At 38.2% G+C, this 17,307-nt stretch overlaps 2 protein-coding genes across 2 annotated transcripts; both read left to right on the plus strand.

Annotated features, from left to right (window-relative positions):
- The first annotated feature begins 1,058 nt into the window (after window positions 1-1,058).
- LOC135084779 (uncharacterized) lies at window positions 1,059-8,961 on the plus strand. Its single transcript, XM_063979517.1, has 4 exons — window positions 1,059-1,066; window positions 1,144-1,786; window positions 2,722-2,902; window positions 8,896-8,961. The coding sequence occupies exons 1-4, from the start codon at window positions 1,059-1,061 to the stop codon at window positions 8,922-8,924; spliced, it is 861 nt and encodes a 286-aa protein (XP_063835587.1). The 3' UTR covers window positions 8,925-8,961.
- A 3,463-nt stretch (window positions 8,962-12,424) lies between these two features.
- LOC135084780 (putative uncharacterized protein DDB_G0292292) lies at window positions 12,425-16,927 on the plus strand. The gene is made up of 4 exons (XM_063979518.1): window positions 12,425-12,471; window positions 13,543-13,655; window positions 14,203-15,562; window positions 16,836-16,927. Exons 1-4 carry the CDS (start codon window positions 12,447-12,449, stop codon window positions 16,925-16,927), a joined length of 1,590 nt encoding a protein of 529 aa, XP_063835588.1. The 5' UTR covers window positions 12,425-12,446.
- The last annotated feature ends 380 nt before the right edge of the window (window positions 16,928-17,307 follow it).

The following is a 17,307-nucleotide window of genomic DNA, read 5'->3' on the forward strand; positions in this document are numbered from 1 at the left end:
TGTCAATAATTCTATAATAGCAGTTGATAGCTCAGAAAATGATGTCAATAATTCTATACCAGCAGTTGATAGCTCAGAATCCAATGTCAATAGCTCAAAAGATAATGTAAATAATTCTAAAATAGCAGTTGATAGCTCAGAATCCGATGAACACAATGCAACAGCAAATGTCCATAGCTCAGAAAATGATGTCAATAACTCTATTATAGCAGTTGATAGCTCAGAATCGGATGGATACAATACGACAGTAAATGTCGACAGCTCAAAAGATAATGTCAATAATTCTATAATAAATGTCAATAATTCTTTAATAATAGTTGATAGTTCAGAATCCGATGAATACAATACGACAGTCAAGGTCGATAGCTCAAAAGATAAAGTCAATAATTCTATTATAACAGTTGATAGCTCAGAATCTGATGAAGACAATACGACAATCGATGTCGATAGCTCAAAAGATAATGTCAATAATTCTAAAATAGCAGTTGATAGCTCAGAGTCCAATGACGATAGCTCAGAAAATGATGTCAATAATTCTACAATAATAGTTAATATCTCAGAATCCGACGAATACAATTCGACAGTCATTGTCCATAGCTCAAAAGATAATGTCAATAATTTTATAATAGCAGTTGATAGCTCAGAAAATGATGTCAATAATTCTATAATAGCAGTCGATAGCTCAGAATCCAATGTCACTAGCTCAAAAGATAATGTCAATAATTCTATAATAGCAGTTGATAGCTCAGAATCCGATGAACAGAATGCGACAGTCAATGTCGACAGCTCAAAATATAATGTTAATAATTCTATAATAATAGTTAATAGCTCAGAATCTGAAGAATACAATACGACAGGCAATGACGACAGCTCAAAAGATAATGTTAATAATTCTATTATAGTAGTTGATAGCTCAGAATCCAATGTCAATAGCTCAAAAGATAACGTCAATAATTCTATAATAGCAGTTGATAGCTCAGAATCCAATGTCAATAGCTCAAAAGATAATGTCAATAATTCTATTATAGCAGTTGATAGCTCAGAATCAGATGAACACAATGCGACAGTAAATGTCGATAGCTCAGAAGATGATGTCAATAATTCTATACTAGCAGTTGATAGCTCAGAATCCAATGTCAATAGCTCAAAAGATAATGTCAATAATTCTATAATAGCAGTTGATAGCTCAGAATCTAATGAACAAAATGCGACAGTTGATGTTGATACTTCAGAAGATAAAACAATAGAAATATACAACCAAACATCGGAAGTTAACGTTAATGCTACAGCAGATTCATCAGCCGAAGACGATAAAACGGTCAACGAAACAACTGCAGCAGAATTTCGGAATTCAGAAGAAAAATCACCCAAAAGTGATTCACAAGAAGAAAATAAAAGTACACCAGAAGTTGAGAGAAAAGAAGAAGAAGAAACTGAGACACCGGAAGAAAAAGAAGAAACACCTGAAACAGTCAGCTCAGAAAAAGTCCAAACTACATCATCAGAAAATTACAAGACACAAGAAGACAAAGAAACTACAGAAGTGACCAGCTCAGGAGATAATACCAATACAATCAAATGTCCATGGTGCAAACCACGCAAGAAACCACACCAACATTCACCTTTAGTGAACAGAGATCCTCCTTCGTTGATTAATCAGTATTTATGCTTTGACTGGGACATATACCCTGATCCCAAAGATTGTTCGAGGTACTACAAATGCGAGAGAGGAAGGATGAGGCATAAGAGATGTCATGACTACATGGAATTCAGTCATCGACATTTGGTAAGTACCTACTGGTAAGTAGGACGTTCATAAAATGGACCGACGACCTCATAATAGTAAGCGCTGGATGCAGGCCGCTACCAACGGGGCGATGTGGAAATCATTGGGGGAGGCCTATGTTCAGCAGAGGACGTGCATGATGATGATGAAGTTGGTATCACTGTATTTTACTATGACTATAAATTCATCATCAACAGACGAACAACGAGCTTCACCCGGAATCCTCAACCACACAGAGTCTGGCTATCTTACTTCTAGTTGGTAATTGAAATTGGTAGTTCTCGAAACACAAAATTAATTAGTTGTTTCAAGACAGTCACCTATCCCCTGGGACTACTCAGCCTTCACTGGCAGAGTTTTATTGGTTAACCTTCAGATCCTGGCCAGGAGTTGCTGTAGACATTTGATTTATTTTCAGTATCATCCATTACTATGTTGCCCTGAGTTGATGGTATTTATTTATATCAAGCTATATTTGGGACGTGCATTAGCACCCTGAAAGTCACTCACTAAACTCCTAACTAAACTGGCATCCGCAGAATACCAGTGGTCGTGCCGCGCTCTCTGCCGTCACGGCTTATACTGAGCTGATGCAATTTTGGTGCATGTTTATTTTGTTTTGTACTTGCATCTAATAAATACTTTTTCTTTCTTTCTTTCTTTCTTTCTTTCTTTCTAACTCTACTACACAGCAGTCAATCAGTCAAATGAACAGTGAATTCACATTTGGCCCATTTCACGACATATTATTTTGACCGAGGTGTACAGTTAAAAGCATGGTTCTGCATGAGATCTAATATAATTTTTATACAGTGCAAGACTTATAATGCTCATCTTGCACACAAATATATGAAAATTCTATTGGTGGCATTGACATTATTTCTGCCTATGTTACCATGTTACTTATCACCGTGTTCTCATCGTTATTCTTCCAGATATGCATGCCCCCCCAATTAGCGCTATGTACCACCGAATACGGAATAACCACGGGAGAACCAACCTATGGCAACGCCTGGCCTCACTTCTACGATAGCCACAGTGTTGGAGCAGCAGTCCCTATAGTTCATAAAGTGGAGACTGATGAAGTGCCTGTCCAGCCAAAAGAATCGTGGGAATGTAAGTTAAGAGTACACAAAAACCGAATATAGTAGTAGTTCTGAAACGACTATAGTAGTTGACTACAACCCGGTCAGTTAACTGCGCACTTGGCAACCGTGATGTCACATCGACACTGGTACCAGAGTAAAAACAAATGAGTAGGTCATCTTCATAGAAACGCACGGGCGCGGTTTGAATGTGAGCGCGCCAATACGTATGCGGCTGACAAAAGCGGGGATTAGCGGGGAGCCAGTGGTGGTTGCGCCGAATTTTGTCAGTGTGTGTGTGCGCGCCGCATACGTATTGGAACGCCGGGACTAGGTATACGAGTGAGTGCGAGAAAGACTCGAATTCCAGTTAGTTCGATCGGATTGTAGTAGGGTAGGCACCAGTCAATCGCCTTTCTTTTTATGAGCTGTCAAAACACGACTCCCCCATAGATCCTCTATGACAAACGGGAATAAGACGTCTCCAGTTTGCGAGCTCAATGACCAACGATTAATTAAAAAAAAAAAAAAAAAAAAAAAAAAAAAAAATTTATTTGTTTCAAAAGTTTACATGTACACAAAGTAAGGCACTGGTTCCCACACTAGGATTCCCTGTGTTGTGGGATCCAGTCTCTTTCATCTGATTATGTTAATACATTAAGTTTTTAGTACAAAGTTAAAGAGAAGAAGCAATGGAATGTGTTAGCCGAGTGTAATTTGAAATAGTTGTAGTGTATGTGTGTTTGTGTTGCTGGTTGTGTGAATCCTACTAATATTATAAATGCGAGAGTTCAGATGTTTGGATGTCTGGGTGTTAGTCACTCTTTCACGAACGGACTTTGCTGAAACTTTACAGTATTATTGTTTAAAACCCAGAATAGCATATTAAAGGCTATAATTTATGACGATCTGTGACAAACGAAAACAAAAGCTAGTGTTATGTAATTATGAATTCTGTATGCGTGTAATCTAGGTTATATAACCATTTGGTGAGTACATTTTTACATTTACGCCTTGTTAGTTGTACCACATCCAGTAAGGTATTGATTCTATTGTAGATAAGTGGCCCCTTGAAGGTAAATGATCTTTTCCCAAACATTAGCTTGCAGGTTTCCTTTTTCCACTTCGTTTTCCTCTGTGACCTTTGGCTTTTTTGGATTGTGCATAATGAGGTTTTGTGGTATTTAAGCGTGACGGCAAGTATATACAGCTGCCGCACTCTCATCAGTCCTGTTTCCTTATAGAGAGTGTCAGTACAGTATCTTATTCGCTTTTGGTACATCACTTTTAGAATAGCTCGCTGCGCACGTTCAGCTTTTATGAAGTATGTTTTACAGGCAGCTCCCCATGACACTACGCAATAATTTAGAACTGACTGGCATAGGGTAAGATATAGTGTTTTCAGCAATTGCGTGTCAGAGATGGAACGCATTTTCCTGAAGATATGCATTAGCTTTCGAACTCTAGAGCTCAAGTAGTCAAGCTGTTTTGTCCAGGTCAGATGTTGATCTATGTAGACACCCAAGTATTTTATGTAGTTCATCTGTTCAAACGTAGGACAGTTACAGGCACCTGTATTTCTACATGTATGGAGCTTTATTGATACCTGGCTAGTAGGAGCTGTGCGTTTGGTGACGCTGAAGTTGACCACTTTGGTTTTATCCAGGTTCAAAGTGAGCAGATTATGACTAAGCCAGTTAGCAACTGTTTGCATACCCGATTCCGCCGCGTTGTGGGCGTCCTTCCATGTATTGCCATGGAAAAGAATGGCGGTGTCATCCGCGTAGGCAAAGATTTCTGCATTGTCAAGCTTAAGCGCGCAAAGACCGTTGATATAGATAATGAAGAGAGTCGGGCCGAGAACGCTGCCCTGGGGAACTCCGTATTTGGTGCAGACATAGTTACTACAGTGGTCACCTATACGTACACTTTGTCTGCGATCAGTGAGATATGAGCTGAACCAATTCAGAGCAACGCCTCGGATGCCGAGACTTTCCATTTTTTTCAGAAGAATTGACCTTGACACGGTGTCAAAGGCCTTTGCCAAATCTAGGAAGACTCCAGCACATCTTTTGCCACTGTCCAGCTTTGCGATTATGGAGTCAACCATATTTGTCACAGCATCCTCGGTTGACTTGTTGTTTCGAAAGCCATACTGGTTTTCACTTAGTAGGTTTCGGTCCTCTATGTATTTCAGGAGTCTCTTATTCATCACTTTCTCTAATATTTTTGACAGAGAGGATAGAAGAGATATCGGTCTGTAGTTGGATGCCAGTCGTTTTTCCCCTGACTTGTATATCGGGCACACATTTGCTACCTTCATTGCCATAGGAACCTCGCCCGCTCCAAAACTAAGGTTGCACAAGTAGGCTATGGGACCGGCCAGACAATGCTTGGCGTTTTTCAGAACACGATTACTAATGCCATCCCATCCAGGTGCAGAGTCGCTTTTTAGATGGTTGATTATATTGCTGATTTCTCTTTCATCCGTGGGTGAAATAAAAAATGAATCGCAGTGAGGCGTTTTGCTGACATCCAGTGTATGGTTCATATTGATAAGTTCGAGTTCTGATTTTTCGAGAAGCTCCATAGTTTTTTTAGCCAGATGGTCTCCGACTGTAGAGAAGTAACTGTTGACCGCGTTAAGAGAATCCACAGGATTCTCTTGGGCATTAAGCAACTCAACATTTGAGGAGTCTTTCCTATTTAAGTTACATATTTTTTTAATAGCAGTCCATGTCCTCTTGCTGTTCCCATTTGCGCGGTCCAAAAGTTCCCTTTCATAGGCTTTTTTAAGGTTTTGTATGGTATTATTGCAGTAGTTCCTGTAATTTTTGTATCTAAGCTGTACATTTAGGTCATTTTTGTTTTCTTCCTTTTTCGCTTCCCTATGCAGTAGGTCTCTTTTGCGGATGCATTTAAGTAGATTTTCAGAAATCCATGGTTTTCTTATGGCTTTTGAATTGCGTAGAATCACTTTAGTTGAGTGTGTTTGGATCTTAGTGCTCAAAGTTTCGGTAAACTCTGCTAAAGCATCAGCCACGTCGTTATGATGATAAATGAAGTTCCAATCAGTTGTTTCAATGTCCTTGGTCAGTCCAGGGTAGTCGATTTTAGTGGTTTGCTTTTTTTCATTCATATCAGTGGTAGTGCAAGAAGTGGATCTGTCCATTGCAACAACTAGTGTATCATGGTCTGTTATTCCTGTATCGCAAACTATTATCTGGGCGGTTCCCTTAGTTTTTATCATTGCGTGGTCCAAGCAAGTGCGGTTATGTGTAGGATACCTATGCCCTGGATAGAAGCCATAGTGTCCGGTAATATCTAAATAGTCGTTGGCGCGTTTGTCATCAGATTCAATTGTTATATCAATGTTCATGTCTCCTATTAGAGCACATGAAGGGGTTTTACATTGTTGCATAATCTTTTCCAAAGAGTTACAAAAGTTATGTATGTTATAGATAGACGGAGACCTATATATGCCGAAGATTGTGAATTCCTGACCAATTCGTATAGATAAGCAGTTAGCATCTTGAAAAGGTGGTTCTTCGATTGAGACTTGTAGTCGACTTTTGTGAAAGATAGCTAAGCCATCATTTTGATTAAGATAATGTTGAGAGTAATGGCAATCGTAGTCATTAAGATCTAGTTTGGGAGTTTTGTCACTTAATCTGCATTCTGTCAGAATTATGATATCTGGAGTGAAATTTAAACGTGATAAGAAAATAGCAAAGTCATCAAAGTTTTTCTGAATACTTCGTATATTTTGATGAATTATGGTTAATCTATTTTCAGTATTGCCAATGTTTTCAATGCATTTTTCTGGCTGGTTATGTTTTACACTGTGGTAAATATCTGTGTTATCTATGTCGCTGATAAGATTGTGTTGTCTAGACATTGTAATAGTAGAAAAAAGTACAAGGGACTAGTTATTTTAATCTTGGCAGAGTAACATACTGGCCAGATCTTTTCGTAGGTACTGCTAGAGTAATTAATGGTTTTGATATGTGGTGGTACGTTTGTATGTGTGTGTTGGTGTGTGTTTAGGGTTCTTCGGCGAACTAAAGTAAGTTTTGTGAATGAGTGTGTTATATTAGTAACATAGCTAGCAGAGAAGTAGAGTAGTAATAATGACAAAAACTTATTAACTAAAATAACAAAATTATTTTTCATGCTTTTCCCTTTCAGTAGTTGCTCTGAGTTGTTGAAGGGTGTTTTCGTTTTTGACGAGTATATGTCTGTCGCCTTCCTTTCTTCGTAGAAATATTCGACCATGTGATACCCAACAGAAGCGAAAGTTTTCGCTCTGGGCAAAATCTCGGGCGAGAAAGTGCAGTCTCTTGGCTTTGGTTGTCAGGTATTCCGAGAAAAACAGGGAAGCATCAGTGCCTGTGAGGCCGAGGTGGGAAGACTTAAGCTGGCTTGGTTTGTGAAACGAGTTGTATTTCCTAGTGCTCTTCAGAAACTTTTCTTTAATAAAAGTATTGGAGAATTCAAGGACTATAGATGATGTTGTAGCCGTCTCCCTCGATGGTAGGCGAAAGATATCCTTGATGTCGCTTGGCAAAAATTCTAGCTCGATAGTTGTCATGAGATTGTTCACCATGCTGAGCATATCTTGTTTGTCCTCCTTTTTTCCTTTTGGAACTCCTCTTATTTCAACACTTGTCTTCCTTATTATTCTTTCTAAACTGTCGTTTTTCTCCTCAAGCTCCGTAATTTGCGTCTGAGTAGTTTGCCGCTCCCTTTCCAGCTTGTCCATTTTCTTTTCAACTTCCTTAATTTGATGCGATAGGAAGTCTAAAGATTTTTCAATTTCATTGTTGGATGATTGTATGCCAGTGTTTTGCTTCTTGATGTCTGATAGGTTTTTCTCGACATTATCCAGCCTGGCTGCTATCGGGGCCATCATCTTAGTGAGCATTTCCATAATGTCTGTTTTAAACTGGCTAAAGCTTTCCTCACAAGCAATATCTTGCTGGACATCTTGGTCTAGGCGCACCCTCTTGGTGTTACTTCTAGTCGTGATATTTGTTAAGGTGGCCATTGAGGGGTCTATGACAGACCGGTTTATGTTCGAATCTGAAGAGGAGAAGCTCTTTGCAGGTGAGCGCATTGTGTGCATTTTTGTAATCGTGAATCTTAATAAGACGTAGTAAAATAAACAATCAGAGTTACCGCACTTGGTGTCCGTAGCGCGCGAGTTGTGCAGCCGTAGCAAGGGATGACGTCACCGCGGCACAGATTAGTGGGCGTAGCAATTCGTAGCGCTCTCGTAGCTTTTCGTAGCGCGCGCGCTCAGGCCCCAGCGTGGCAGATAGGGATTTATGTCAGCCTTCTCGTTCCCCCGAGGTGAGGCGGGGAGGGTGCAGGCCGCTGCACGCGTCTGCTTGTCGCTCGCCGGTTTGTAGCACGTTATTCCAAGTTCACTTCTAATGACTGGGATGTATTGTTGATATTTGGTTACGCAAAATAGTGAGATTTTTAATTTAACCAGACGTGCGTCTGCTCTCAGCACTGTCTCGGACGAAAGAGGATTTAGAATTAATTTCAAACCTTGTGGAAATCCTTGGGGGAGGCCTTTGTCCAGCCGTGCACGTCATTTGGCTGAAACGAACGAACAAACATAGACTACGAGTATACTTAATTATATTTTTGTGATCACCATTTTTTTTATCCACAACGAGGAAGCTCTTGGCCTGTATCTCACCTGATGGTTAGTGACGATCAGGCCGAAGGTGGAAGCGAGCTTCACCCGGAATCCTCAACCACTGAGGAACTGGCTATCTTACCTCTAACTGCCGGAACACAACATTGCTGTTAACATTGTTGTTATGGCGACAGACTTACGTAAGATGGTGGTAGCTAGAGGCGGACTTAGAACAAGTCCTACCACCAACCAAACCGAACAGAAAAATCTGCCCCCACTGGTAATCGAACCCGGGACCTCTGCGTCTGAAGCAGGTGGTCTTACCACTAGACCACAGAGGCGGTTAATTTTATTTGATTGTCTTTTTGTTCCAGCTCGTCATGTGTACTCGTACGTTAAGTAGAAAACCACAGAAGATGGGCAGAAGAAGAAAGAAATAGAAAAAATATAACTAGTATTGTATTTCATATTTTTGTATTGTATTTTTGTGGAAGGCGTAATATACAGGAAAAAAGAATTACAATGGTTTTTCATTTTAACCCATAAATGTACCAGCCAAGGTAGTTCAACTCATATAAAGCCGGTTCTAAAGTTTCAATGCTAATAAACGGGACCATTCCCACCTCTCGTTCCCGCCGCTGCAACTCCTGTGTAGCCAGGATCTACAGCTTGACCGCTCAACCCAACCAGTGAAGGTCAAGTTTGTCCCGGGGGAAAGTTAAACTGTCATTGAATGAATTAAATATCCTTGGAATTTTTTACCCTGCTAACGAACCTGGAAATTTTTACCATGTTAACGAACATGAGTATTTATTACGAATACATCAAGAAGTTATAAAAACTCAGACAGAATAAAGAGTCTGTGAGTGAAACCACGTACTATTACCTACTTGTGAAACGTATCAATCAATCTCTTGAGCAGAGCTAAGTATAGTAGATAGAAAAAACTGTACTCCACACAAGAAGGGAAAAAAAGAGAAAGAAATACAAAATTATATTTAAGCGGCTTATCGCCATAAAGTGATCTCCTCAAGACAACCTATAGGTACGGGACTAAATTATAATTTCATCTCTAATTCCCACCACTGCTCCTAGTAGAGCCAGAATAGATCCTGTAAGAAGTAAGAAGCTGTAGATAGTTTTGCCTCCAATGAAACCCAACCAGTGAAGGTTGAGTAGTCCCAGGAAATAGCTGTATGTATCCCGCAACAAAAATCAAAAGAATCATGGGCGTCACATGTACAAAATTATGCTCTACCAACCCTTACCCTTCCCGCGACCTTTACCAGATCGACGGTCCACCTAGTAGGAGGCCTGCCCACGCTACGTCTTCCAGCCCGTGGTCGCCACTCGAGAACTTTTCTGCCCTTTTATGCGGGCAGCGCAGGACCGTGCATTGTGGAAAACCTTGGAGGAGGCCTTTGTCCAGCAGTGGACGTCATTTGGCTGAAAGGAAGAAAGGAGGGAACCCTTACCCATGTGAAATGCAATAAATAATTTGAATATGAAGTTCAAAAATATAATATCGATTTCCTTCCGTTGCAATGAGGGAGAAAGAAGACTGAAAATATATTTAACTTTATACTCGTAAGAATGAGATACTGAACTGACAAAATTAAATAAGCTTTAGATCTGTAGGTTTTTCTAAAGTCTTTAATTGGTTGATTTTTAAGTTGACTATTCATCAGATGTAGAAAAGTTCTCGAGTGGCGACCACGAGCCGGGAGTTGTAGTGTGGGCAGGCCTCCCACTAGGTGGACCGACGATCTGGTGAAGGTAGCTGGAGGTGCCTGGATGCGGGCGGCGCGGGACCGGTCTTTGTGGAAAACCTAAGAGGAGGCCTTTGTCCAGCAGTGGACGTCTTTCGGCTGGAACGATTCATCGGAATTAACCTCAACAGTTCAGAGTAGAATAGAACCACCCACACTCTTCCCTTGGATGTCGTAAGAGGCGAATAAGGGACAAACATGCAAACGTCAGGCCTCCCCAACCCGTCTGGCCAGCGTGGAGAGTGTAGGAAAAATCCTCCATTTGCCTCTGGTAAAAAAGAGTCGTGCTCCTACAGTGGAAACTAAATGACCTGATGATGATGATGATTCTTCAGTTTATTCATAAGTAACAGCCTAACAGTATCAAGTTTCGGCAGTTAGAGGTAAAATAGCCACTAGCCAGTTCCTCTGTGGTTGAAGATTCCGGGTGAAGCCTGATCATCGCTTTCCATCAGGTAAAATTCAGGCCAAGAGCTCCCCTCGTTGTGAGAAAAAACTATTTTTACTACTTTTTGAAATCTTCGACCATCGTAATGAATCTTTAATAAAGTGTTTAAGTTAAAATCTATACTAGTCTCTATACTCTATAGTTACTAATATTATAAATGCGAAAGTAACTCTGTCTGTCTGTCTGTCACGCCTAAACCACCGAACCGATTTTGATGAAATTTGGCATAGGTTGATTCCCGGGGAAGGACATAGGATAGTTTTTATCCCGGTTTTTTAAACAAGGACGAGCGCGATAAAGTTTTTCTGTGACAGACAAAATTTCACGAGGACGAAGCCGCGGGCGGAAAACTAGTACGTAATAATTTGAAAATTGGCGTGTAATGTAGCTAACGTTTTAGCATTCCAGTAGCCATTGTATGTAGCTATTTATATCTGATTTGAAATAACCGTAAATACAATAAAACTATTTCGGCTATTGTCATCGTTAATTCAAGCATTGTTAACTTTTGTTGATACAATGAAATTAATTTTCTTCTAATCCTTATAAATTGTTGAACCAATTTCGATGGGACTTTCACTAAAAATAACTTAGCTACCTACTTACTGTTTATCTAATAAACTTGCTACTTAATTAGGTATAATTTTTCGTCCATAAAATTAAAAACCATGAAATTAGAAAAAAATATCCAATAAAAACTAAATACTTGTCCCGAAGGTTGACTACAAAAAATCGAGTGTGATTAATCACAAAATCTCAGAAACTTTAACACCTACAAACTTGAAATTTGGCAGGTAGGTTCCTTATATGGTATTTAAACATCCGCTAAGAACGGATTTTACGAAACTCCACCCCTAAGGGGATAAAACGGGATTGGAAGTGTATAATGACAGTCTTGTTTTCACGCGTATGAAGCAGGGATGTTATGGATATCCGTTACCGTAACCGAAACTTTCAAATATCCGAAATAAAAAATATCCGAAACCGTAACCGTAACCGATTCAAAAGTTTCGGATAGTTTCGGATGTAGGCAGTTTAAATTGTTTTATATATAGCATTATATTATTGATTTATTTAAAGACTTTATTGCACACACACAACAATGTTCCGTACTTGTAATGTAAATGTAATTATGTAAAGGCATAACAGCCTGATTCACCTTTATAATGCCATCTAGTGTGAATTTTTATTTTTTTATTACTTTTTATTCGATGTAAAATGTGCGGCCATGAATGAACCGTGTTGGACAACTATTGCAAATTGCATTCTAAAGCACAGATATCCGTAACCGTAACCGAAACCGGTATAATATTATTCCTATATCCATGTGACATGCAATAAATAATTTGAATTTGAATTTGAATTTGAATATATCCGTAACCGTATCCATAACCGAAACCACATATCCATAACATCCCTAGTATGAAGTCGCGGGCGCAGGCGCAGCTAGTAATCTATGACATCAAAAGTCAAGCAGGCGAAGACACTGGCAGAAACTAGTTTACCTAATAAAATCAAAACTTATAAAATTTCTTGATATCAAGGATATCAAACCAACTATCATAATAATCTAAATAGTCACCCATTATAAAACAAACAATGCAATAATTACACGTCTATCAACCATGCAAAATGTGTGTAATGCGATCAAATGGTACTTATTCGTTTAATTTTTAGTTTAAGTTAATTAGAATAGGTCGTGAGCAAAATGCTGATAAAAATAGTGCATTTGGGTGAGTTTTTATTTAAGTTGAATAAAAAAATAATAAAAAAATGTCTTTCAGTTAACTTTTGACGTAGTTATGTGTGAGAAATTGGAAAAGGCACAGGACACATAGGCATAATATAATAATAACGGGACTATTCCCACCTCTCGTTCCCACCGCTGCAACTCCTGTGCAGCCAGGATCTACAGCTTGACCGCCATAAAAACCCAACAAATGAAGGTCGAGTTTGTCCCGGGGGAAAGTTAAACTGTCATTGGACCCGCAACGAAATTAACACTGCAGTACACGCGCCCCTTTTTTTACACCAATACACGCGCGGCCTACTCTGGTAAGCCAATTTAAAATCACTGTAAATCAGTTTGTAAACAATTTATGAATAAAATTAGTTATTATGTAAATGATAAAAGTGTTCATTACAGTTCTTTTATAATGAAAGTTTCTTTGTATAACTATTTGGGATAAAACATTATAAACAGATTAAAAAGTTGTAAATTTTTTGGACCAAAATTGCACTCTGAGATCCATGTTAGCAAAAAGAAAAATACTGAAAAAATATGATATGTTTTTTATCTGTCATAGTATTCAAGACTTTCTACTGCCTGGTACATGGGGTAAATCCATTTTTTGCAAGTCTTCCATAATTTTTTTCGTGATTGATTTCGGGCTTTTGAGTAGACCCGCAGTTTTGACGGCCAGTTTTAGAAAAGTGCGTAGACGCCTAGTGACCCAAGCTATACTGGCTTATTGACAATTTAGTCAACGAGGCTTTCCTGGAATGCCAGCTCTCTGGCGCAAGTTCTTAAAAAGTTATAGCGTAAAATGTTACCCTGGTCTACTCTAGTAGGCCACGCGTGTACTCTAGTGTTAATCAGAAGAATATAGGAGGAGTTCGAAATTAAGGTTCGACTTCCCTCCATTGCAAAGCAGATGACAGGTGACAAAGGAAGGTTTAAAACCTTTAAGAAAAGATATGGGGGCTCTATAAAATAATTATTATTCTTGAAGAGGCTCTTTACACGTCTTTTTTGGGGATTAACAGACCTAATATTTTACCTAATTTAATTTTATTTGTTTCAGTAATTTTATTCTTCATACTTACGACGGTAGCTGCCAGACATTCTAGAAGGGATTATTACTCAGATGAGTCGTCTGAGTCAGAAGAAGAGCCCAGACCTTGTGGTAAAGCACGAGTAAGTACTTAAAACCAGGCTTTATACTAACTAAGTTTAGAGAAACAGAACACTTTATTGTGCACCATACAAAATAGGAAAAGAAAGATATACACCAAAGAAACGGCACAATTTAGGTCTTATCGCTATGAAACAATCTCTTCTAGAGACAGTGTTTGAAACTTTGAAATAAGTAAAAAGGTTATGTAAAAGAAAAATACACATTTAAGAAAACCATCATTCATTTTCCATACCAGAGTTTCTTAGAAAGATTTCGCACTACGTTCGATTCAAGTCGGCAAGAAAATACAGTTCGAGGTAGTCGTAGAACATAGCTATGTGTCCATGACTGCCCAGCTATTAGCAGTGGCGGATTTACAGTTTTACCGCCCGTAGGCTAGGGTGGGGTTGGATTTTGATTTAACTTTTATCTTCTGAAATCGAGTAAGCGTCATCTGAAATCTGCCGCCCCTAGGCCGCGGCCTATACGGCCTATTGACAAATCCAGGACTGGCTATTAGGAATTCTTAATAAGGTGGTAATCATTGAACAAATTGTCTAATTTCAGTGTCGTGTCTATCCCAAACAGAGACGACAAGGGTATCCTGCCATCAAATATGAAGAAAAAGAAGATAAAGCTGATAATAGAAGAGCAGACGAATCTTCTGGCTACAGACGTAAAGAAGATCTAGGTGACAGTAGAAGAAATGATGACAATCAGCAGTCTAACGCCTTCGATATAGTTAAACTTCTATCTCTATTTGCGAATGGTAATAAAGGAGAAACAAAAGTGTCTTTCAATATAAGAGACATACAAAGTGGTTTCAGCAACGCTGGCAGCAAATATCGCGTAGGGAATGTACATAGAGAGGTTAACAGACAGAAACGTGATGCGAAATCTGAACTAAATGATGTAGCAACACTAAGCAATGGCGGTATTGAGACTGGTCTAGTCGAAACTAGTGATACATCAACTGATATAGCTAAAACCGAGAATAATGTTAATTCTAAAGAATTATCCGTTCAACCATCAGCAGAAAATGCTCAAGTAATTAATGATAATAAATCAGTAGACGCAAATGTAAGTCATACAGAGGCTGATAATTTTCAAGACTTTAATGCTACTAATATTCATGATTTTGCTGCAAATGATTCAACCTCGGTACCCGTAAATGAAACAGCCAGTGATGACTTTAACAATGAACAACTTCTTACCAAAGAACCAAATAAAGAAGATAACAACAATTCAATAAATGAAACCTCACAAGTTGATAATTCCAATCATTATTTGGAAAGGTCTAGTAGTGATTCGTTTAATCAATCTGAAAATAATGTGTCTAGAATCGGTTTGGTTAGAGACGCTGAAGAAATATCCAATAATGAAAGTAATGATGAAATTAATACCAGCCAATCACAGCCCCCCAAAGTAAAAATCCCACTGTCAAGAAAAGACTTGAGTAATATACAAAGTACTTTAAATGATGAATTCGGTGTTCCAAGCAACGGAGCAAACCCAGTTGCTAATTTTGCGCTAAACCCTTTAAATAATAAGAAACAAGTAATTGTTATAGTTTACAATTGCACTTGTGGTAAAAACAACCCTCACTCTCATGAAAAATCAATAGACGATGCTGTTTTAATTAATAATGGTACTGATATTAATAATGATGACACCAATAATAATGATGAAGATTTATCTAAAGTAATATTGAATACCAGACGCATGATACCAAGTGATTCAATATCCAGTGCGCAAATTGAGGAAGAGCCAACTGAAGAAAATGTTGAAAATACAAATTCAGAAAACAAACCTAATTACGCTCAGCTAGAGAATAACATGTTAAAAGAATGTACCAGCCTTTTGGCGTTACAAACAAAAAATAAAGTTGATGAAGAAACTAACACAAATTCAGAAAATACTACCACTGGTAATCTTTCAAATGAACATTTCGGTGCAATAATATCACCCGAAGGAGATAATATTGAAAACAACTCATTTTATAGTGAAAATGAATCCAATAACAGCTCAAACAACTCAGATACGTTTGATAATATTACACAAAACAATTATTATAATAATAATGGTTCTTTAACATCAGTCGATAGTGAAAATGACGCAGTAAATATAGAAAATAGAAATAATAATGACACAAATACTGATGTGAATCAAGCTATACCAGTAAGTGAAAGTTTAGATGTCGTTAATAATCAAGAAAATGGTTCTGACTTGCCTACAAGTGATGTAATTGAAGATCACAATCAAAGAAGAAGAAGAAGCTTACTACAAGACAATTTAAAGAACAAAACAACTGAAATTTTTAATCATGAAAAACTGTCTGAGGAATTGCTCAATCTACTGAAAGTGGGTGATATGTCTACAAATAAGTTCATAGGAAAATATTTACAGAAACATGACAATATTAAAACTGAGCGCAAAAGAAGGAGTATTAGAAGAAAACTAATAAATTATGTCATTAAAAAAAACCTTAGAAGTAAACGTGAAGCAAATTTGATAGATATTCTTAACAACTTTGTCACTTTTAACTCTGGCAAAGAATACAGACCGACAAAAATATCCAATCCTAAATATTATGAATATTTAAATGACAAACCCAATTTATTAGATTCTAATACTAATTCTGAAGAAACAGATGGTACTGTTGTAAATTTTAAACCTTATGAAGAATCTAGAAGATTGGAAGAAGTCAATGAACAGAATAAAAATGAAAATATTTTGGGAAGTTTTTTAGACGAAGTTAAGAATTTGTCGAATGGTAAACCTATGCATGTAAATGTATATTTACAATTGTTGTTGAAGAAATAATAAAACTAATAACAAAGTATAGTTAAGTTACCCATTAAAATATTGATTTATATTTTTCAATAAATCTTTTTTTAACAAAATAATTTGTTTCTAAACTAAGGATGGTGCACATCTTATTTTAACTTTAACAAACGTCAAAAGTCTGTCAAACTCCATACAAAAAACACCTTTTATGGTTAAAGTGTATTGTCGATGATACTGAATAAACATTTTTTCTTTCTTTCTTTCTTTCTTTAATAGTCACGTTAAAATAAGGTAGTGCAACTCAGCCTAAGTGTTCCAAATTCCAATGTGGGTATGCGTATTTTTTCATTTTTCTTACCTACCCGCGTCTGTCTAATAATTACCCCGCCATTATTCGCTGATTTCTACACCAGTCTACAAACTGACGTGGCTCACTCCGGACGTCGCGCATTGGAGTCATCGCCTCTTTCTGGAATCTTCTATCGTAGAAGCCCACCCTGTATAGATCGTTTGATCCACAACGACGCGCCCCACAATTCTTCCTCATGTTTAAGTGTTATCGGTACACGCTAAATTATCCATGAGTGCACACGCACACTACAATGACGCTCGGATTGCTCGGATCAAACTCCTCGCACCCCGCGCTGCTGACCAAAAATTGGTGGGGCGCGTCTTCTTGGATAAAACGATCTATGATACTGTATTAGACCTGAACTGTTCAGCCAACGCTGAGAACTGAAATATTGTTGAATGTAGTGAAGTGCGTGAATGTGTTAATCCCGCTGTCTTGACTGAGTCGAGGCTGGTCCTTCATCATCTTCCATCTTCGAGGGCAGACAAGAGATTGAGAACGGTTAACGCCCCTGATACTGCTGGTGCTGGTGG

This window comes from Ostrinia nubilalis, chromosome 27 (assembly GCF_963855985.1).
Source record: "Ostrinia nubilalis chromosome 27, ilOstNubi1.1, whole genome shotgun sequence".
In the NCBI taxonomy this organism is placed as follows: Eukaryota; Metazoa; Arthropoda; class Insecta; order Lepidoptera; family Crambidae; genus Ostrinia; species Ostrinia nubilalis.